This window comes from Ascidiella aspersa, chromosome 4 (assembly GCF_963924565.1).
Source record: "Ascidiella aspersa chromosome 4, kaAscAspe10.2, whole genome shotgun sequence".
Lineage (NCBI taxonomy): Eukaryota > Metazoa > Chordata > Ascidiacea > Phlebobranchia > Ascidiidae > Ascidiella > Ascidiella aspersa.
Genome location: NC_139450.1, coordinates 18,998,795 through 19,022,146, shown reverse-complemented (window position 1 = coordinate 19,022,146; position 23,352 = coordinate 18,998,795). Strand labels below are relative to the sequence as shown.

Genomic DNA, 23,352 nt, shown 5'->3' with positions numbered 1-23,352 from the left:
ACTATTCGTAGAGCAGGAAAATAGTGAAATGCAACATAAATATTGCGGATTGGATCCACTGCGTTAGCTTTATTTGAAGTATTGAAGCAAACCTAACTTTCCTTTTCTACATAGCTCATGCCGCTGTTTATTGTCTCATTGACCACTGTTTTTTGCCTTGACATGCTTGACAACACGGTGGGAATACAGACAGCACATTTTAGTTAACCTAGTGCCTTTTTTAGCTTGCACTTAGATAACTTATCCGCCGACCCAGCTTGTTGGCCCACATCGCTATTTTGAAATGTTTGAATTTGTCGATTTAAGCCAGGTTTTTTGTTGTTGTTGGGAGCACGACGGTAAGCAATTGTGGTTTCTGAACCAACTAATATTACCTCAAACGAACTAACTAAAAACCTATTAAAACATAAAAAATATGTTATTGAATGATCGAGAAGTAAACTAGTGTTACGTCAAACGTAAACAGTGTAATTATATTTTATATCAGCCTTTTCATGGCAATTGATTAATTTTATATAATTAAAAATCTTTCTTTAAATAGGCAAAATCAATAAAAATCATTGAAAATATAGCTAGGCCATTTCTATTCCGAAGTGGTAGGCCTAATTGTTTTTAGTTTTACTACTATTAAGTGCTAAGTTGACATTTAATTAGTCCTGGTTACAAAACAGAAATTGCACATACATAATCATGTGAAAGTCAAATGAGTGCGCCATGGAAGGCTGCGTCGAAGGCTAAAGAAAACAGTATGAAAACTATATTTTTTATTGTGCTTCCTAATTTATCTTTCGGTTTAGCTCGTTGATACCACAGTTTTCATTTATACCACAGTAAATATGCAGCCATGATACCTATGTAAAAACATTTTAAGCAATTTGTTACAAAAACGCACTGGATTCGCTCGCTTGGTGGGTCAACACTTTTTTGAGGTCTACAGGTGCACCCTGACGTAAAAAAGATAAAAAAAAATAAACCTAAATTCATGGGCGAATATTTGTAATAAAATGGCGTCACAAAGTTACGCCTAAACGTAACTAAAAATACTTTGAATAAACGTGCTGTCTTGGTCGAACTCATTCGCAAACGTCAACTGAAATCGAGTCTAAATTTATTGGAGCATAAACATTTTCGTTTATTTAGTTTAAATTGGGAACACAATACAGAAGGGAAGGTGAAGTATTTGCCAAACAACAAAATCACCAATACCTTGAAATTACCTTATTTAATAAAAAAAGTTATTGTAAGGTCGATTAATTCCAAACATAGCTGATGGATGCACAAAAACACGTTAAAATTGTCACGAAACTCACGACTTTTGGACTAGAACGATTATAAAAATATCTACATAAAGAGTTGAACAGTGTTTTCCAACTTTTTTGTATCTTTCACTCAAATAACAAATTGTTATATCGCCCCTAAGTGTTACATCACAGCCTGATTACATTGACTGCCTTTCCGCCAGAGATCTAGGGCGTGGAATGCTTAATCAAAATCACGCTAGTGTCATTTGTCGTGTAATATTGCTGGCAAATGAATTTACCAATTTTTTTTCGTTTTTTGGCGTATACTTTGGCCTTTTTGGCGTAGGATTTCAGCCGAAAAAAAGTTTGGAGTAAATCTTTGGCGGCCACAAATTTTTATTAAATGCAGTCAGGCATCACAGGATATTTAAATTGGAGTTGGTATGAAAAGTTTTTAATATAATGTTGAAAATCACGTCATAAATGGACATCGTAAAGCAAATAACATAAACAAACTTAACGTAAGTAGTCTACTTAAAATCAAGACCAAGTATATTCAGCTAAATTGTGTCAAATGCGACAAAACAAATTTGACCTAACGTTTTGACCTATTGAAAGCAAAACATGATTTGCAAGACGAACCAAAGTCTAACTTAAAATAGAGTGGCAAAATGTGTTTTCTTCAGACCCAAAGGCTAGACTTTAGTATTAATTATAAGTCATAATTATCAGTGATGATTATGGATTTTTAAATACATTTACTGGAACAAGTTAAAATAATCGGAGGATAAGCAATGCTCATATTTCTTAAAATAACCCAAGTCATATACCTTTAAATGAACTTTTAGTTGTTTTTGTTACTTAAAATAGAAGAATTGTGAGAATAAGTTAATTAAAAGTTTATCAAGTTCCCTTTGTATTTGTTGTTTTCTAACTAATTAGACAGTTTGATAGATCACTTCATTTCAGACAATAATCTATGAACTAAAACGGAAAAAGCGTCGTCTGAAATTTAGAAAAAGCGCCAGAAACGTCACAAGCAACTTTAAGTCGTAATGAAAGCATCAAATTCGAGTTTAAGTGGCTAATATATAACTTAATGTACCGGTATGCTGGTGGTCCCATGAAAGACGGCTTCGTGCAAACATTATAAATTTAATACAATGTAATTACTTAATGAAAAAACAATAGCAGAGTTACCTCATAATTTTAATCCAAATTTACATACTGTAATAATAATAATCAAAAAAGCTCCTCTGGTAATTATTATTCGTTTCGGCAACATTCAAATCGCCTCGTCAGGGTGAATGGCACCAATCGCTCGTAGTTGGCGACAATATATGGAAAAACACAAAGAAGGATCGCGAGCAACATACTGATAAGATTGAATGTTACATAAAGGCCGAAACTACTTTTTGCTATTCAGTTGTAATATTTAGCACACCATACCATTGTCATAATATATAGCACACCATAACAAAATTGTCGACTGGTGTATAGGCCTATGCGTGGTTCACATCGGTGCTGTTGGGTGGTGGAAGCCTTCCAGTCGCCCTTTTGATGTTCCATCGCTTCACGGGCTTGCTCTTGACCGGGGCCACAAGGTTACCTGCAGTAATCAACGATGGGCGATGCTGATGACCAAATTTCGCCAGCACTCATCGTTCTGAAAGTGACAAACCACTGGCTGTCGCCGCAAATGCCAGGTCCGGGTTGGTGCCAGTGTTCCAGAGGGCAGAGTGGAAGCTATCCTAGTCCTTACTTCATAAAACAACGCATTGTTTAAATCCATTATTTCTAATAATTGCGCTTAAAAAAATTGGTTTGCGTTTAGAGTTTTACAATATGTCGCGCGCGCGCCCGTGAAGAGGCGAGCGCACTTTGACGTCGCCCGGTCCTTTTGTTAGCGACGATGACGTTGCTCTGTCTGCCTTAAAATCGCATGCCAGCGACAGACCGGGCGAACACATGGTATCGTCCGCCATCCGGCGGACAACTTTCTCATTTATACTGTATTTATATATTTGCAATCTCGTTCGAGACTGCAACTTAATGCGATTACTTAGTGTGCATGTGTGTTTGCCTTCCACTGATTGTCGTACTGTCCAATGAACGTCTTGCTCGAGAACGTGAAGTCAATTCTTATCCTTAGCCCAGGGGTGAGAAATTATTTTTAGCCGCAGGCCGCATGAGAAACTTAAAATGTTGTGGTGGGCCAGGTCAAAAATAGGATCTAAAATACAGGCATTATGACGTCCTACTAAAACAAATAAGCTGACGAATTTATTATTGCGTTTGGAGTTGTGCAATTTAAGTCGAATTTAAAAAATGACACAAGAGATCGCAAAGTGCGAAAAAATTGCCACTGCTTTTGTTTGAAAATGCAAACTTTAATTTAGATTTAGAGGGGTACGTGGAGCATTGAGCACAGACAAAAAAATATGCATTGCTTGATATATTGGCATTTATCCAGTTGTGGGGCGCGTTGACCCCAAAGTTAAGATTAACATACGCAAAAATTGCGTACAAAAATGCGTACAATGTACTCCTTTTTAAAGCTTTAAGATACCAATGTCTTACTTGCGGTACAACGGCCATATTGTAAAGACGATATTAATCGGGAGAAACACACAACATGTCATTAACTAAATTCGGTTGACAAAATGTGAATCGCTATATTTCAGAGTTTAGAAAACGTTTCATATTTTAAAGACGGAATATATTCGACGCCCAAAAAATATATAAATATTGGGTTAAATTTGTTAAACTTTTGTTGGAGAGAGTGCCACAGTGCAGAGGACGCTATTTGTCTGTAAAGTTGCCAAATAATCGCGTGAAACTTACAAGAAAAAAGAAGTGCGAATACGCTTAAAGTGCGAAAACAAATTCCGTTTTAGTATTTATAACAGGCTAAAAATCGAATTTGTCGGGGTCTGGACTAGATCCGTCAACTTGCCCTTGTTTTCGCTTAGCCTATGTATTTTAAGAAAAATAAGCCGCGGGCCGGATTCCAATTCGAAACTTACTAAAACTTTTTGAAAAAGCTTTTAAAAAAAACTATAATCAATGTGTGCACTAGCTATCGATAGACATGAGAAGTAAAGGAAAAACCTGAAAATAGTCCTTCATAAAACGTTGAATTAAGCCAGGGTTGTTAAACATTTTTTCACCTCGGACCCCTATTTCGCGTGGACTACACACAGTGAAATTTTTGAAAATGACGTCAAAAATTTACGTTTGAAAAAATTGATTACTTCCTAAATTTGTTTTAGAAAATTGATTACTTCTTAAATATATATAGCCTACACACAACTATTTCAATTTGGCCTTCATGGGACCCCTAACGGGTCAATGAACCTCAGTTTAAGAACACCTGATTTAAACAGATGAAATTCATGAATGCCTTAAAACAGTGGTCGGCAAACGCCGGTCCTACCGGTCCGCGAGGAGTTGGGGGTCCCATGAAGGCCAAATTGAAATAGTTGTGTGTAGGTTATATATATTTAAGAAGTAATCAATTACCGGTCCGCGAGGAGTTGGTTACCGGTCCGCAGCAGGGTTGTCAGATTAAAATTTTGTTTATGAACTGTACGTAAAAACGTGACAAAAAGTCAAAAATAATTAAATGTATTTTTATATTTAAAACACATTTACCTTCGTTTCAATATAGCCTACTACTTCATGGTTGATTGGTATGATAAAAAAATCACAATTATATAGTACCAATCTCTCGTGAGGTTCAAAACAACTAGTGTGTTGTGGCCATATAAGTTACATAGCACGTTCACTACATCCATATTGCCGATTTTTATTACAAAATCTAACTTCTAGTATACTTACAACATATCGAAAAATGGGCTAAAGCAGGGGTGGGCAAACTTTTTGGCTCGAGAGCCGCATTCAAAATCTCAATTTGTTCGAGGGCCGCACCAGAGTATAATTGAGATTATAATATTAGCCAAGTATAAAATCTAAAATTGTAAAACCACTGAATCAGTAATTGCTGTTGATAGCTGTTCTTAACATTTACCGCAATCGAGTCTATGCGACGAACAATTGTTCACCGAGACATGCTTCTATTTTCGACTTAACTTCAGGACACAAGACGCTGACAGCATTAACCATACAATCTTTAGTAATTCCGTTTCTGCAAAGAGCTTGATGTGCTTTGCAATTTTATTGGCTTATATAAAACGTGCCTTTATAAAGACGAACTTTTGGTAAACATCATTTGCTGTTGTCTCAAACATTATGGGTGAGTTTTACCAAACCACACATATATTGAACGAATCCACACAGCACACGCACAAAACAGTTTTAAACTAAGAACATCACTCATAAATTAACAACTTGCTAAACAACTAGCTGCTAATCTAAGATAACACTTGTAATGCGACAGGCCGAACTTAGAAATTTCCATTGTGACATAATAGGCTGTTTAGCAATCTAAAGCCTGATGCGCACCTGTATCGTAGGGCAGCTACGACACTGCGGGCGAGAAATTGAAAATTGTTTTACTTGACCGCGAAGCCGGCAGGGCTGTAATGAATGTAATTAAACTATTTAGGCAATTTTATTATTATTTTTTTTTAATTGCCGTAGTTTGCCCTCCTCTGGGCTAAAGTATATCATGTGTTTTAATTTAAGCGTGCTCACCTTAAAGTGCAATAGAATTTCATGCAAACAATGTTTATAAACTATGTCCCATAATGAAATAATTCATTATTTTGATATTTAGGCAGGAAAGGTTTTGAAAAAACGTATATTAATTGATTTTAGACTCCTAAAAAATAGTGATTTTTGTTGTCAAAAAAGCAATTCTGGCAAGCCTTGTACGTATGTCTATCCTATGCTTTTCAGGTGTCGGTCTGTGGTTCGTACTTTTTCATATTCCATTAATTATTTTTCGTTTTTATATTACGTAGGCTAACTAGTTGAAGTGTAGGGCCTGGTCAGAAATGGAATCATACATTATTATAATTATGTTATATAAAAGTGTGACTTCTTTTGAAAGAATGCGTTAGATATCCTTATTTTGACAAGCTGGGAATTTTTAATAATGGTATACAAGTGTAATTTAAGAAAAAACGTTAAGGCCTAAAAGTTTTATTGAAACGAGCCGTCAGCTGGGTTAAGTAAAATTGTTTGGCTTGTCCGATGCCGCCCGCGGGTTTCAATAAATTCAATAATTCCTAGATGGGAGCATCTCTTTGCGGCAAAACAAGCACAAAGTTCGCAATGAAAGTTGTAATACAATTCCTTTCCCAAACATTTGTTGTTTTTAAGGCCGGTCCGCGACAAAATTTTAGTTTTAAACCGGTCCGCAGTGCCAAAAGGGTTTCCGACCCCTGCCTTAAAAGGTAATATCTCCACTAATGGTTTTTATTTGCAGTTTGCACCGTAGTTCACTTTTGGTTTAATGTTTTCGCTCGTTTGACCCGATGGTAGACGTATTTAGTATCGCTCAGTTTGTCGTTAAGAATCGATGCGTTGATCGCGGAATTTCCCAAACATGTAGGCTTAGTGCAAATGAGCAATTTATTCAGCACCTGCGATGGACTCAAGGCAGACTTTGGCAGCTAGATAAATCTATAGTTGGCCGAGTCTGGCTCAAGGGTGTGGGCTAAAAAGGTTTACAGAACACGGTAAATAAAAAAGTTCGGAAACCACTGTCCTAAACAAAGAACAACATATTCAGCTATTTTGATGTTTTTTATATATTAATATTAGCAGCGACTCTATCATATCTCATATATGGACTGCACAACAGTTTATTTAAGGTCAGGAGTGTTTTTTTACTTTTGACATAATATTAATAGTTTGTCACACACTCATAATTTTTTTTTTGTCAGTTTAATTTATGATAAAGTTTCATAAACCGAATCAGCGATAACATGCAACCGCCAACTAGGACTATTGGTTGCACTGCATAATTAATAAAGCAATTTAAACGTTAGATTACCTAAAGGTCGCGTGCTGATGCATTTAGCAAAGTAAACACCTAAGACTAATTATAACATTTATTTTGATATAAAATTTTGAAGGATTACGCCTATTGTATATTAAATAAATTAACATGAGGTTTCTTGATTCATACATTATAATACTAATGATAAAGGATCATATATTTGAATACTTGTTTTAAAAGGTTTACGTGAAAGAGTAGCAATTTTCAGTTGTGTTAAAAGCCTAAAAAGTGGACACTGTGCGGGAGCGGGGTAAAGGTGGTCTGGTAAAAATAATGTATTTTATCGGGGCGATCGCGCACATACTCTTAATCAGGGAGGGGTTTACGTTTGCGTAGCAGTCTTTTAGCTTACTGTCAGGGGCCGATCCAGGATAAAGGGGTCATGGCCCCCAAACTATATTTTTTATTGTGTTTTAGTCCATTGGGAGTAATTTAGCCCAGAGGTGCCGTGCGTAACATCGCATTTTCTAATAAACTTCTACACAGCGTACAAAATTCTTTTTTATCGCCTGTCATGAAAGCTAGGCTATTTGTCGCGTATAACGTTTGTATTTTAATTACATCTTTTCGCCATGCTGACTCGGACTCTTAAAATGAACTTTCTGTCAAATTCTCTTTTTTAGGCGAAAATTAAAACCATCGCCACTAACATCGAGCCATGCGTGAATCTTTTTTGTGTGCTCAATGCGCTACGTTTCCTTCATGTTAAAAGTTCAACAAAAAAGTTTTTTTTGCAAATAATATTGTGGCCCAATAAGATTTTCAGTCATGACTCTGTTGCTATGAAAACAAAGAAATCGCTAATCTAATTGCGAACGAGGTAATATAGGATTATACTTCGACAAAATGAACCCAAATACTAAGAAAACACGCTTTCATTTGTAATAACATTCGGAAGGATGATGTTAAAATTGCTGTAACGGGCGACATATAAATTTGGGAACCCACTGATGTTCATAAACGTTGATCGATAAGGTTTGGCGATACTATAAAAACGCGTTCTGTGTTTCCTTTTTGAAAAAAAATTATTTCACGTATTCTCCGTAAATTTTTTAAAACATATAAAAAGCATTGCAGTCACGTGTTTATTTTAAAAAGGGATGCTGTGTGATAGAGAAAACATTAAAAAAAGTAATGTCTATGTATCGAACAATTGATAAAATAATAATATTTTTTGGTGTTTATATTACAATCTATGACTGCCAGTGATTTTTTATTTTTCATCCATATGGTAAGATCCAAAAGGAACCACAAAGGTTAAAAAAGATCAAAAACAACTTTATTTAAAACACAGAATACTGCAGTTACGCTAAAAAGGGCATTATCAGTTTTGATTAAAAATTGTTTAATAGAATTCATCAAAATTCTGTGTTTTAAATAAAGTTGTTTTTTTTAGATCTTTTTAAACCTTTGTGGCTCTTTTTGGATGTATATCGAACAAGCTTGAACAATTGCATTGAAAATTGGAAACAGGCGAAAAAAAAAGTTTATTTGCGCATATACTTAAAACCCCGGGTTCTTGTAAGATAAGACGCACAATTGTGTCTTTTTTTAATGACTAATGTTGAAAAGCGGTTAGGGTTTATAAAAACAGTGTAAAATTTAGATAACACGGTAAAAGAATTAAGTAAAAACTTTAGCTCGACGACAACTTATTAAATCAAGCGCAAGGTTGCTGAGTGTTTAAGGTCACACATGGTCACATCGACTTCCAGGTTGCAACTTGCCACGTTCCTTATCGCGCCTTGTCACTAGGAAAAGTGCAAGGCCATAGAAGCAAGAGCTGAGTAGAAGTTGTAGGCTCGTACATCCGAAAAATGCCTGCCGTAGTAATCGTTTGTCGTAGAGCTGAATGAAATAATAACAAATAAAAAAACTTGTAGGCCTAGTACAAAATTATGTTTTTGGTCAAACGTAATGATCACTATACGACAGCAGATTGAATAGGTTACAATATTGGCAACAATACGTGTATTTATATACTGTACAAAACAGAACAAAATATGAACAAATTCGTAACAAACTTATTAATGGTAAATAAATATTTATAAAGCACACATTTTCTGTTCCGTTACTAAAAGGTAAATATGCCGAAATGCCTCTTAAAACTGAAAACTACTCACAGTACAAGACAAACTCTGGACTCCTATGCGTAACAGGCTAAGCCATTTTTACGGCCTTTATTAATGCCCCTTGAACTGGCCCTGAATAGTAAAATGGGTCTTATAAATGCCTGCAACTCAAGAAAGTGTCGGCAATAAATTATTTAAATCGAAATTATGACCGCAAAGCCAATTTTTTTAAATTTGTAAAAAAATATGTCAAATGGTAGTTGCTATGTTTATCAAAGAAAGTTATTTTATATGTATATTTGCATCGGTCTAAAACACCTATTTGCTATGTAAATACACCACTAATTGAACGATTTTACTGTAAAATATTTAATGGATAACTTTCTCGATCACTTTTAAGTCGAACAAAAATTCCCTTTAAATTTAATTAACATCAACATGAAAAAAAACAGGTGTTTACATTAATTTGTATTCGTTTTTTAGAGACTGATGATGCCGTTTAATGGTGAAAATAACGTCCCAAATAGACGTTAAAAGCGACATGCTTTATTTTCAAACGTTTCAGCAATTTCTAATGCCATCATCAGTGATATATCTCACATGATATATCACTGATGATGGCATTAGAAATTGCCGAAACGTTTAAAAATAAAGCATGTCGTTTTTAACGTCTATTTGGGCCGTTATTTCACCATTAAACTTATGAACAGATCCGTATATAGTGTTCTGATGATGCCGTGATTGGCGAAATATATTTCTCTTTTATAAACTAGAACCTATAGTGACTGATTTTAACTGAGACAAGAAAGTCTATACTGTTTTGCAACCATTCGAAGTCATTGTCGTCATTAACGTGCATTAGGACGAGGAGATATCTTCATTTTTACATATTAAGTTTGCTTATACAATTAAGCAGTCTATTTAGGTTAGATTTTTATTAAAACACGCTTAAATTGATTTTATTGTATTTCTTATAAAGTAATTTATCTTTTAGACTCATGTTTTAATCAAGATATAAATGATGCTTGGAGAACAAATTTATCTGCATGCATCTTTGATCAACGATCTAAACAAGCGCAAGAGTTGTTAATAAATAATAGTGAATATATATTTTACACTAGCAATAATATTTAGATTGGTATTTGGGGCCTTATTTCTAGTAAACGAGTACTCGCCTCACAATGATGACGACCTGTCGGAGTAAACTTGTTTTGGCAGCTGTCGATCCACAGCAAACATGAAATATCGATTGCTGACCCAACGTATACCGGAGCTGGGATCCAAGCCAACACGCGAGTGAATACAAAAACAATACCAATCGCAAAAGCCTGCACACAGTTGGAAAAATGTTTACGTAAAAAACGTTATTTAATTTAACTTTAGGCCAAAATCCAAGCTACCTTAAAATAGACAATGTTTATTTACAAAACATATATGTATATATATGGGCTATGTATTTGAGTGGATTAAATCAAAAGCTGAATATAGTGAAAACTGAATTTACCAGATAGCAATACATCGATATATATATATATATATCATGAATGGGATAAAATATGGTAATTGCGGGCACAATTAATAGCACTAGGTAAAAGTAATATATTAATAAGAAATTCAATAAGACTCAACCTTGTCAGAGGGAGGTACGACCCTTAAGATAGTGAGTGTGGATGGAGTAGAGGACATTCCAGCTGTCATGCTGGCAATCCCCATCACAACAACGAACACAGTGAGCCCGTCGCTGCAAGATAGCTTTGGACACGCCCCAGCGTGCACTTCGCCATTCAAACTTCCGTTTGGGAGAATTCCATTTGTCAACCCTTGGCTAACTAAACAGCGACATTCCGAGAATGTCTAGACATACATTAAATCCGTAAAAGGCTAAATAAATTAAAAAAAACATTGATTAAAATGTTTTATACTTTGGCGAGTATATTAAAAGAATTATAACAGCGCAACATGCTAGGCAACGATAGTCGAGGATTACGTAAAATTGGCTATCCGAATTCGTTTACACAACAATTACCCTTTAACTCATCGGTTATGGGACTTCACAAATGCCTGTTAGTTGTCAAACAAATTAACCTTTAGTGTCAAAGTTTTACGCAGGTTTAATGAAATGCATTCACATAAAATATGATACAATGTTATTTTTACTATGAGATTACGCTGAAAATCGTACACAAATTTTTAATGATCCATTTAATTGTTGTTTTGCCTCTAAAGCGCGTAGAAAAAGTAAAGGACCGCCATTAAAATCCCTATTTTGAAAAATACTCTACGGAAGACTTCACTATATAAAATCAGGAAAACACTACCCGATGACCTAAGGACCAATTTTTCTGAAGTCGCTCTTGCCAAACCACAAACTGTTTTTCTGTCTACAAGAACAATATTTATTGATCGCATGGTTTCATATTTTGATGTGTTGAATTATATGTTAGTTGTATAAATACGGCTATTGACAAAAATTAATTGTATGTATTTCCTCACGGCAGATTGGCAAATTGTAAACAAAAAGTAGCCAAGAACCATAATGAAACGGTAGTTTAATCAAAGCAATATTTTTTATTTTAACTGAGTTTTTTTAATCCTGGTAAGCTTATATTAAAAAATCACATCGGATAGCAACTTACCTGTATTCCATTCTCCACATTCATTTTAGTACAACCAGCGTGACAAGGTGATCGAAAGGTAATATTTAAAGTCGATAGACACACCGGAGCATAGGTGTCTTCACAGCGACATGATTTTATACAAGGCGATGACGAGCTGAAAACAAAACCAAAATAATATATTACTATAGAATAAAAACGCAGTTTTAGCGGCAAGTTATCTCACGCATCTAAAAGAGAATCTTTAAAGCTATAGTTTTACCGGTTAAAGGATAAAGATCGTGTTTATTAGCCACTTCTACAAACATATGACGCTTTCTACAAACATATGAAACAAATATATTACGACAAAAAGTGTTTAAACTTTTGAACTCTACCTCAACGATGAGTCGCCTATTCCAACAATATTATCCCTCTCGCAGCCCCAGAAGAGGAGAAATGCAACCGCGATTAAAGTCATGAAGAGAGATGCCAGGACAACGTTAAGCGTTCTTTTGACGGTCAAGTTACGGTTGCGAATTATCCATCCTCCCAGCAGGTTCCCGACAACAGCCATTGGCAAATTGACGCATCCTTATAAGACGAATAGGAAAATTAAAAACGTTAAAATACAAAACAGATCAAAGTACGACTACAAATTAAATTCTAATTCTGTAATAATATTCTATTCCTAACAAAGTCTATGCCAAATTGTTGTCAACGCTTTTGGATATTTTTTGCACTACACGAATATATTCGACTTACATACTCTAAGTCTAATGTAAAGTAAGGAAAAATATTACAAACAATTGCTTATTTACATTTGGTCCGTGAACGACGCTACGACCAGCCGAAGCATAATATGACACGATGTTTCAAAGTTAGATGTGTAACGAGTTATTGCGCTATTTTCACAGTCGTGCTAATAATAAGAAAACATTCAACTCAAGTCATTAGTCACTAACAGCATTTGAGAAGGTTTAATATTGATTGTTTGCAGGCAACTCTATGTTAAAGATTCCTGATAAACTTTCAGTCAGTTTGTATTATTGGCATAACGAGAAACGTCAGTAGTTATCAGTGAGTGCCGGCTGCAGCATAAGGCTGGTGATTAGCTCAAAGTGGCAAGTGTGACAAACGAGACCTGGTCAGAATCCCCGACGTTCAGGCTCTTGCAGATAATCGGGCGATTTAAAACAGCGCTGTAAGTCTGCATTTCCGCTTGACGGGATACTTTAACAACTTTATGAACTTGAGTGCAGTAAAATAGTCAAACAACCAATGCGTGACAAAACTGTCAGCAACTACCTAAAAATGAAGAAACTAATAGACAAATTAGGCGTTGTGTTATTGGCTGATATAAAAAACAATCCGAAAACATGAAGTGTCGTGATATTACGTATAAGTCGTAATAACTTTACTGCGGATTTTACAGAAACGAGAATCAAATCAACTTAAAACAGGACATCCTTAAAAATGTAAAGAATAAAAGGTAAATTAAAGATGTGAACATTTAGGGAAACGTAATAAAAAGTAAAACTATACGTTCATACAATTTCCTGTTTAATCGCATATTTCAAAAGTATAAGGTTGGAGTGATCACATTCCACGACAAACATAGGTTTGCAGGTTGTTTTGTAATGACGAAAAAACGAAAAGGATTACGAATAACAAAATACGTCATGCGTTTTTAGGTATATTTTTAGTTCACAAGCTGGCTTGGTCATTATAGTTCTTAAATATAGTAGCATACGGACCGCCTATATACTTAAAAACAACCATTAACTAGATCCAGGGGTCGCATTTTTTGGTGAACGTTTAAACCTTGATATTAAAAAAAAAAAACATTTGATGTAGTTAAACAAAAACATCTGTAGTTTCTTAGTACGAAATAACGAGATGGCTGTTATCTGTTTTCTGTATAGCTAAAAGATTGTTGGTCATTATGTCTCCTTTTTTGTCTGCGAACCTACTTTCCGCAACCATTTTTAAATTATGATAATATAGTATTTACATAATGCCTATACCAGTGTATTAGGGACGATTGTCAAGGTATGATATTGTTGTTTTTTATAGAAAGTGTGCCGGTAATATTTTTGGTTGTTCTTGCCGCAAGCCAAACAAGTCTAAAAATAATTGTAATTGCCGATTTATGTTTGCCTACGTAATCTATAGTCGAATACGACCAAAGAAAACTCCCCCTTGGCATGGCGCGAGTGGATGATAATATTTGAGAGAGAAATAACATTTTCATGCTATGCACTTTATTGTAGTGCAATTTCCTTCCATCCTAAAGGTTTTCTCAGATAGTTAACAACAAAACTCATTTAAGGAATAAGGTTTACCATTCAAAAGGTTGGCGTGCGATGCAGATAGATTAAACTGTGTTTCCATGTATTTCGATACGAATGTGATTGAGGATGCAAGAAAGCTGGTAAGGCTGACGAAACCCAAAGTAATGCTGATGAACACCGGATCTTGCAATAATCCCTTAAGGGTAAATGCAAAATCTGCAAAAAACAAAAAAGTAATACAAGGATTGTTCACTAACGTACGTAATACAAGGAATGGTTCTTTAAGCTACATAACACAATCGCGACCTTTCAGCTTGCTGGCAACTTATATCCTCAAGCGCGATATTGTCTCGATTAAGATCGGCTTACGCGGCGATGATAACACAACAAACAGCCACCAAAGTTGCCCAACTGCTTTCGGTACATTTTAGTGTAGGTGTGCCTCCCCGACATATTATCTTATATTAGATGACTAGGGTTTTACTAGTTTTATTAATACAGCATAATAAATAGTCTTTAAAGCCCTAATAGGGTATTACAGTAATTTAAAATTGACCTACACGCATTCATATCAATTACACATTATGTGCCAAAATTAAGGCCGGAAAAGTGATTCATGATTCACTCAGCGGACGTCTTGTTCACCAACCTTTCATAGAAGCATTGCTTGGCGAATTGCGCAAAGTGCTGTTCAAAACTTTCTTGTCAAAAACGCAATCGCCGGGATGGAGACTGAAAGCTCGAGTGGCGCGCCTTAAGTGAGCAGCGTGAATTGCGGGGGTGGATGCAGAACGACAAAATCTACCGTAATGCATACGCTTTGTTCCATTAAATGTCGAAGACACGTCATCCACACAGTAGCACATCGATCGGGAACCATTCGTATGGATGGTTTCCGAATCAATTGGAAACAATTGACGAGTATTTGGCTCGAAATCCATACTTTTCGACGTTACATCGTTCGAATCTTGGCGTAAGCCAAGGGTCATTTCAACAATAGCATCATCGCGCGTGACCAAATCTACGTGTTGTTCAGTATTATCACATTCAGTATAGTGATCTTTACAATCACCAGGCACTGCTTTTCTATCTTCGTTCTCGTCATCGGACAGGCAAGCTTTAACACGCGAAAAGCAAACCGCTTTCTTGTTCACGTTTTCCTCCTCTTTGTCAATTACCCTGAATCGAAATAAATTATAGTTACCCTGCTTATAAAATAAATTTTGTACGGTTTACGGTGTAAAAAAGCTCAAGAGAGGTGGCTTAACTTACCGAGGAAAAGCGAAAAATGGAATGGTTGCGACGATTAGCAAGCATCCCGTGATGAGATAACCCATCCACCATGCTCCAACCCATAGTGAATCTTGAGGATTAATTGAAATGTTGGTAGTGTCCACCCAACCGCTGTCTACCCATATGTTTGCGGTAAGTGAACCAAGGATGAACCCGAATGCAGGGCCCAGAAGAGAAAGGGCAGAAATTACACCTGATACATATAACACTAATAAATAAACTTCCTAAAATAAGGTTTATCTTGACTTTTAAGCATAGAGTTTACTATATGTACGAATTGCCTTTTATTGTCATATTTTTTTAGAGGGTGTTAGTAGACCGAGTTCAACTAAAGCAGGAATAAATGAATCAAGTGTACAAACTTTCGGTCTATGGTTAGTTGTTTCCCTTGTTATTCAGACGTCTCACCTTTTATTGATTGTTGTAATCAATTAAAATTAATATTATTTTATAAGGTTTCTATTTGTAAAGTCTGCCAAATATCTAAAAAAAGTCAAAAATAGTGTCGATGATTTGCAACTTGCTCCACATGAATTATTTTTTACGTAATTATAATAACGTATAGGTAACGTAATAAATTAGCAACATCGGAAATTACTTGTAGCCTATCGCCCACTCTTAAGACCTATTAACATTGGCTTCATTATAAATATGATGACCACTGACCAGGTATGCTACATATGATAGGTATAAAAAAACTTACGAGGTATAAAAAAACTTACGAGGTAATAGAAACTCACCAATGTAAACAGCTGAGTTGCTGCCGGAGGCAAAATCGTCGATAAACGACATTCCAAGTGGATGTAAAGGGGAATGTCCTATACCCTTTAAAACACTACCCGCTGCGATAAATACGTATAAAAATGAATCATCTTCATTATTTTTCTGTTTTGACAGTTTTTCCATGCGATGGGACTGAATAAACTCCCATTGTATGCTTGGCATTGTCAGGGGTTTGCATAGCTGGTGGCGTACGCTGCCATTGAAAGCCATAAGAATTGAATTCTGGTAAGTGGAGTTATTTTTGTCATCCGCCACATAATTTATGTGATAATTTTCTTTGGTATTCTCAGCAGCTAAAAGGCGACTAAGTGCGGCAGGCTGGGGACTAGGTGATTTGTTTTGAACAACGTTGACGACTTCTCCATTTGGCTGCCGTTGAAACAAATCATTCACAAATACATGTTGGTCGGTTTTCGTTCTACCAGGTGTTGAAAGAAATAGACTATCGTTATTACGTTCTACATATTGTAGGTTTAATAGTTGTAGGTAAAAGCCATCATTGTCCGTGAGTTGCCTGTTTCCGATAGTTGATGTAAAGTTGAAAATGTTTTTTGACTTTGTAGATGGGTACCTAACGTGTTGGAGCAATTCTGTATTATATCTTTCTCCGAGAAACTGTGGCAAACACGAAATAAGACTTGATAGGGCCATTACCATCGAGCCGACTGCAATTGCACGAGGTCTAAATAAAAGTAAATAGGTATGAAGGTTGAATGTTTCGGATATCGTCCAACAAAGCATGTTTAGTCTACTTACCTATGCCACTTGGATCCAAAATAACTAACAAATAATATGACACTTAAGTTTCCAATTGGAAAGCAACTTTGCAAAACGCCTATAGAGAAAGTGTTAAGGCGATATCGACGCTCAATGGAAGTTAAAGCACTTTTTCCATATCTGTGTAGATACAAACATAAGTGGTATTTTAAATAATGTTAAGTTTAAATTAGTACTATTTGAAATTAACGCACAGTTTGAAACGTTATGTTCGTCAAGCTGATTTCATGACTTAGACATGAAGAAAATAATATTTTAGATGGTAAAAATCATTTACTTAATCGCCGACTAGAATCACTTACCCACTTCCCATCACTTGAACCAATTGCAACAATGACAAACAAAAAACGAAACTTTGAACGTGCGTGAACAAATTCGACGTTGTCTTATCAGACTGAAGTCCTGGTGTTGTTTTCTCTTGTGAATTGCTTTTTGGTGTGCTAAAGTCCGACTGAGTGTAAATGGTTCGCTCATTAGTCCTTCCACTTTCCTTAAACACTTCAGTGATTTGCTTGTTTGACTTTATTCGTAAGCAGCGATGCTCATCGTGGCTGTTTTCCTCTGCGGTTTTCGACATCTAAACTTACCTTGGCCTTGCAGTGATCTGTATCGCTTACAAACATGTAAGAGCAAGTGTGCAATATTGCCTGCTTTTGTCAAAACTAACTGGTCAAATAAGTAAAAAGAACATCATAAATTATGCATAATCAGTTTGTGCGTTGGTGAGTAACAGTTCAGGGCCAAACGAAATTCCGTAATATTGTAATTATAAACATGGCCTGTCCCCTCTAGTTTAACCACAAATAATTTAGGTTGTTTACAGCTTGCAATTCTTTTTTAAAGTTGGAGAGACAAACATTAATATCTCGACCACCAGGAAGTTTTTTAATCTTTAATTTATTGAAGTATAATAAAGAAATGCACCACTTAGCAGATCAGCTTTTTTTGTGAGTTGTTGCAGTGCTTAAATAGTTTGACGTTAATACCCCCCGGGTTTTATTCAACAAGGGCGAAGAGACATAAAGGGAATTTAAAACTGGTTACTGCGAGAAAGAATATTGCAAAAAAGTCATTCCACTCTTACTCCTTACAAAGCATATTATACAGTTTATTTGCAGAGCATTTCATAACTGAACAAAACTGCTTGGAACATTAAGGCTAATTAGCCATTTGTCACACTTGTTTTGTCCAACATATCTTTACTTTTACAAACTGGAAAAAATGTTTTAACTGTTGCTATATATAAATTTTAGTTTAAATAAAACAATTCTTGATTATTTTTCCTAAAACGACCTGGCTAGAAATATTTACCACTCAAATAATATCTGTATATTAATGAGCTGACGTTTAAAACTGTCATTTTCATAAAAACGTAATTGCTTTTAAATAAACTGGTTTAGTGCAAACAACTAGATTTGTTTTAGCTATTTTAAAACGACAAGAATTTCGTTACTGTCAGAAAAGCACATGCTTTTCAGCCTGTAAAAACATCTACAAGTTGTTCCGACCAAAGAGTATTATTAATTCAAAATAGAAAACTAGATTTATCGAATTGTCCAAGTGTTTCAATGACGAACATAAATTTATAGCAACTTTGGTGGAGACTTTAAAAAGCTTGCCGGTTTTTGTTAAATCAATACTTACACGACTTTTTACTTTCTCGATTGTTATTCAGATAATCGTCGCATTATGCAACTTCGCGTTTAGGATCTATTTCTATATAGCGCACCTATTTAAATGCATCTGTGTTCAAACCACTAGTCTACGTCCCAATCTTCAAACGAATATAAAGCCCCAACATGCGCTCACAGAATGAAAAGCTACAAACACTTCTGACGCATACGAATTTCTCAAACTGGATCGCCGCCAAACGCAGCAGCAGTAGCAGCGAATACAGCGCCACTTGACAAACCGGCCGCCATTCTAACTAGTACAACCGTCACCCTCTGGGCCTTTAAAACGACTGGTTTAGAACGGTAACAACCATGAAAACAATCTCAGTAAAGCTATCAATAACAAGTAGCTTTTCTCCCGTTACTTGCATTTGGTGGATTTAAATATTGTCTAGTTGTATTGCTAATAATTCAGTAAGTTTAACAAAGTCAAGACCTTAAGAATTAAAACAATAGCAAATCATTTTTTGGTTATTTACCGAACAGGTTATAGGAGGTACCGGTACCGCAAATATTTTACTAATATCGTGTTTGGACGTTATGATACCATCAGTGTGCCGCGGTATGTTGCATTTTTTATCCCTTTTTATACAATCCGCTAAAAGTCTCTTCAGTAAAGTAATTTACCATAGCTGCCCAACCTGTGGATTGCAAAGTCCACTGAAATAAATTGCTTTTACGCGGGGGCGAGCTTCACTCCAATATTGAACTTTTTATAATGATTTTATTGTTGGTTTCATTTTGCGTTTGTTGTTATTTTACTTTTATGCTGTCCTATGCTTTAGAATTAGATCAAAATTACACATGTGCAGATAAGTACCGGTATAACTGGACATTCCAAGAAAAAAAAATAATAAAAAAAAAAAAATAAAAAAATAACAAAAATAATTTTGCGATTTGCGAAATTTCAGGCTACTATATGTGTTTATAGTTTCTTGTTTTTTGGACAATAATTGCTACATATTACGACCGATTTGAGCTGTGTTTCACAACTCACCACAAACTGTGTTTTTGCCAATTTTAACACCAAATCTGCGGAACAATTTTGCGCTTCGCGCGAGTCTTTATACATCACAAATTGGGGAAAACCCAGTTTTTTTTGCCCGAATTTGTAATGCTATTTGCAGTATATAGCCTTTGCATTGTGTGCCATCACACCTTTTGAACCAGCATGATTAACACAATGTTAAATTTTTGCGCTTCGGGTGGCATTTTGACGTGGGTTCTGTTGTGCAGCCTTACAACTGTGGATTCAATACCCTCACAACATGTTTGTCAAAATCAGCTTGATGAAAACCAATATAAGTATGGAGCACGAGCAATTTTTCGTATGTCCCCCAGATCAAAGTTTAGCCAATTCAAATCAACTAAACGCAATTTTTATGCGCCTCGCGCTATTAAGAGCTAACTTTTGTTTGTTTATGTTGTCGACGAGATATGTAATTGAAAAATACCGATTTTCTTTTAGTATGATACGTAGGTATGTGATATCTGATGGGGGCGCAAGGTGCAGGACAATTACCAAAGGGGGGCGCGGTAGAAAAAGGGTTAGCCGCTGCGTTAGAGCTTTGTGGTTCAGAATCGGTTCGGTATTCGATTTTTTTTATTTGTAGCAAATTTTAAAAGTTCGGTTTTCAACAGGTTCGACTAAAGTTGTTTTAAAACCGGTTTGTAAAATTTTAGTTTGTGTTCAATACTTACACCAAACCGATAACAGTTTGCCTATTAACATAGAGTTTATTATAATTTGTTGTCAACTATCTGGGTATCTGTGATCAAGCACTTATTTGGGCATCATTGGACTTACCACCTGTAGTACAGCCTTTACTGTAATATATTGTCTCTCATTAGTTTCTATAATATCTCATATTTATTATTTAGTTATTCAGTATAATAAAACACTAATGTAGACTATCCTGGGTAGTTTGTAGGCCGAGTATTATTTAAGCAAACCTTGTATAAATCATTTTGCAAACAGCCCTCCTGAAAATGTTATACCTACCTTAATTTAATAAACTTGAAGTCGTGGTGTCATGTTGAAGTTAACAGCTTATTTAATAAACCTACAGGTTTAGGTAAAGTTCAGATTATTTTAGACCACTTCCGGTTCGTCTGCTTGAAGTGTTGACTATCTAGTGATTTCAACGTAGGCCTATGTCAACCTAAAGTGACCTCGCAAGGGGAACACACAAAAAGACCTACAAAGCAGTATTACCTGAAGCACAAAATATCTATAAAACCATGTTATTAAGACCAACGACATAACAAAGCCAAATACGCAGTAGCCTATTACAGTGGCGTTTCCAGGGGGGGAATTAAAAAAAAATTGGGGTCACGCGTCTTAAGTTAATGCGAAACCAAAATCAAACGCAAAACGCCGTTTTACGTCTTTTGTTTGGTCGACCGTAAACGCTAGATAGTTTTTCTCTTTTGCCTTTCGTTATTCGTTCGGGTTGGCTGATCAGCAAGTGTGTGTTCGACAATTAATAATATGTATCAAGCGGTTTCCGCTTTTTTCTCTTTGAAAACGTCGAGTTAGAAGCTGCTGATGTTTCTCGCTGTTTGTTGTCTGCGTTAATATCAGATGTTGGACTTGTTGGTGTAAGAATGGGGTCGGCAACCTACTGTAATTCATCGGGCCCGTCGCCTCTTTGACAAACTATATACGAGTTCGTTTCAAATACATTTTGACTATTTTAACTACGTAAGTGCGAAAAATTTTCGCGCTTCGTGCGAATGATTATACTACGTCCGGTTTGTTAACGTTTTGATGCTGTATTTTGAATTAGATCAGCACTTCTTTACCATTGCGCCGTGGAAAGCTGCCAAGTGCGTCGCGGATAAACCAAAAACGTATGGATTCTGGTTCCTATAAAACCAGCTAGCACGTAGTTAGGAAGTGCAAGTTTGGTAGATGTGGACCAATGGGTTTCCTGGAGTTGATCGAGGCTTTGTTTTGCTTGATAATGTTAAGCTTGCTTGATGAAACACCTACATTTAACTGTATAATGTTAGACCCACCAGCACTATCACAAGAAAAAAAGTATTCGTGACCGCGGTGGGTTCGAGTCATGCCGTTCTGTGGAAGATTCCTTATGACACTGAACTGGGTGTCCTTGCCAATACATTTGCTTGGCACCAAAACAAATTGCACATGGCGCTTCATTGTGATTGCATAGATACAAAATTGATCATTTTTTATGTATTTGGATAAAAACAAACATGTAACATGTGTAATTGAACACACCCTGTCCATTGTATAATTAACTTCGGCGGATTCACAGGGGAGGGGGCACGAGAATAAAATTGTCGCAGGCTAACGGCGCGGATGAGCGCTTTATCGTATCCTAGAAAAAATGTTTTGGCAACTTAAAATAGCAACACCTCTTCGAACAAAAACTAGCAAATAAACGCACTTTGTGGTGATATCTTTGTGACGTCGTGACGTATCACCATATTATTACCAGAATCGTTGCGGTGGTTTGCGCAATCGATGGGGCCGTCGTGGGTTGTCGGGACCATACTCCGTAGTGTTAGATGAGGACGCCGATGTCCTCTCGCTCACTGTGCGACATGTTTTATTTTCTCGCCATCTGTAATAAAAGCGTCGTCACCTACACCGGACGGAGTTGTTTAATATGGTGGCGCAACTTTTATTCCTGTGGTATCACTTTCACTGAGACACAACAGCTGCCATGAGTGTTCCATGACTTTTTTCGAAACCCAGTATAGGCGATCTCGAAATCGATTTGCTGCGAGTGTTGGAAGAGATTTTTTGATCGGAAAATCGGCAATATTTATGATCGGTCACCAAAATAAACTTTCTAGCAAAAAGTTGCTTGAAAAACTTGAGACTAGCAAACATGTTTGACAAAGCTTCTTTCAAAATATAGCTTTATTTTTTTTCTGGCTGTCAGCGTTTTAAATACATATTTACTATAGGCCTTCAAACTGTAAAATGACGAAATAAACCGCAAGTCCTACCATGCATGCATCACGTGCGTAGTGGTTTTTCGTAGTGGGCCTTCAATAGCTCTAAAAAGAGTACTTTATAGGTCGCGACAAAAAAAATTGCGGCCACTGTGGTCTAATCCTTCACATGTAGGCCTAAGCTACTGGCGTTCATTTTTTCCTTTCATATTCGTGCTTCGTAACATTGATTTAAATCATCAAGCAGCACAAATGGAACTGGCATCAAAAACACTATCTGGCAAGTCTGGTTTCGATCCGCATTTTCAGCCTACCTGGGCGAACTTGACTCCCCGAGATTTTTTTGGGGGACAATATCTCCGCTAATAAGCTGAAATTTTCAGTCCTTGTGTTGGCTTTAGCAATCCATAGCAATTACACTTTTACAAAAAATAGTAAAAAAATATTAATATTCGTGTTGATGAATATGATGCAAGTTGGTAGATTATGAGTTCTCATTAATGTTGCCTGATGAATCACCTACTTCTCCAATGGGGATTGTCGGATTCTGAATACAAGTCCACGCAGTTTGATTGGCTGGTATGGGCAAGCCGGCCAGCATGCCGGCAAGCACAACCGCTTACTGTATTAACTGGACAAGACTGACATAAAATGTTTACAGTATGAGAGTTAAATGTTTGGGCTTGCGGAAGTGATTAATATCTCACCACTCAGGCCGGAAGTTTTT

At 36.1% G+C, this 23,352-nt stretch overlaps 1 protein-coding gene across 1 annotated transcript; it reads right to left on the bottom strand.

Annotated features, from left to right (window-relative positions):
* Nucleotides 1-8,025: 8,025 nt before the first annotated feature.
* LOC146148559 (solute carrier organic anion transporter family member 2A1-like) lies at nucleotides 8,026-18,881 on the bottom strand. The gene is made up of 11 exons (XM_083387482.1): nucleotides 17,325-18,881; nucleotides 17,002-17,142; nucleotides 16,203-16,927; nucleotides 15,442-15,655; nucleotides 14,819-15,348; nucleotides 14,221-14,385; nucleotides 12,274-12,469; nucleotides 11,918-12,053; nucleotides 10,911-11,135; nucleotides 10,457-10,609; nucleotides 8,026-9,057 (listed from the first exon to the last, which is right to left on the bottom strand). The coding sequence occupies exons 1-11, from the start codon at nucleotides 17,597-17,599 to the stop codon at nucleotides 8,899-8,901; spliced, it is 2,919 nt and encodes a 972-aa protein (XP_083243608.1). The 5' UTR covers nucleotides 17,600-18,881; the 3' UTR covers nucleotides 8,026-8,898.
* Between the last annotated feature and the right edge of the window lie 4,471 nt (nucleotides 18,882-23,352).

What these genes read in the sequence shown, in the direction of transcription:
- LOC146148559 (XM_083387482.1), bottom strand. Translation starts at nt 17,599, where the DNA reads ATGTCGAAAACCGCAGAGGAAAACAGCCACGATGAGCATCGCTGCTTA. An exon ending in GTTCAAGTGATGGGAAGTGG is followed by an intron (nt 17,143 to 17,324) that starts GTAAGTGATTCT and finishes GTATCTACACAG; the next exon opens with ATATGGAAAAAGTGCTTTAA. An exon ending in GCACGCCAACCTTTTGAATG is followed by an intron (nt 12,470 to 14,220) that starts GTAAACCTTATT and finishes TCGTCTTATAAG; the next exon opens with GATGCGTCAATTTGCCAATG.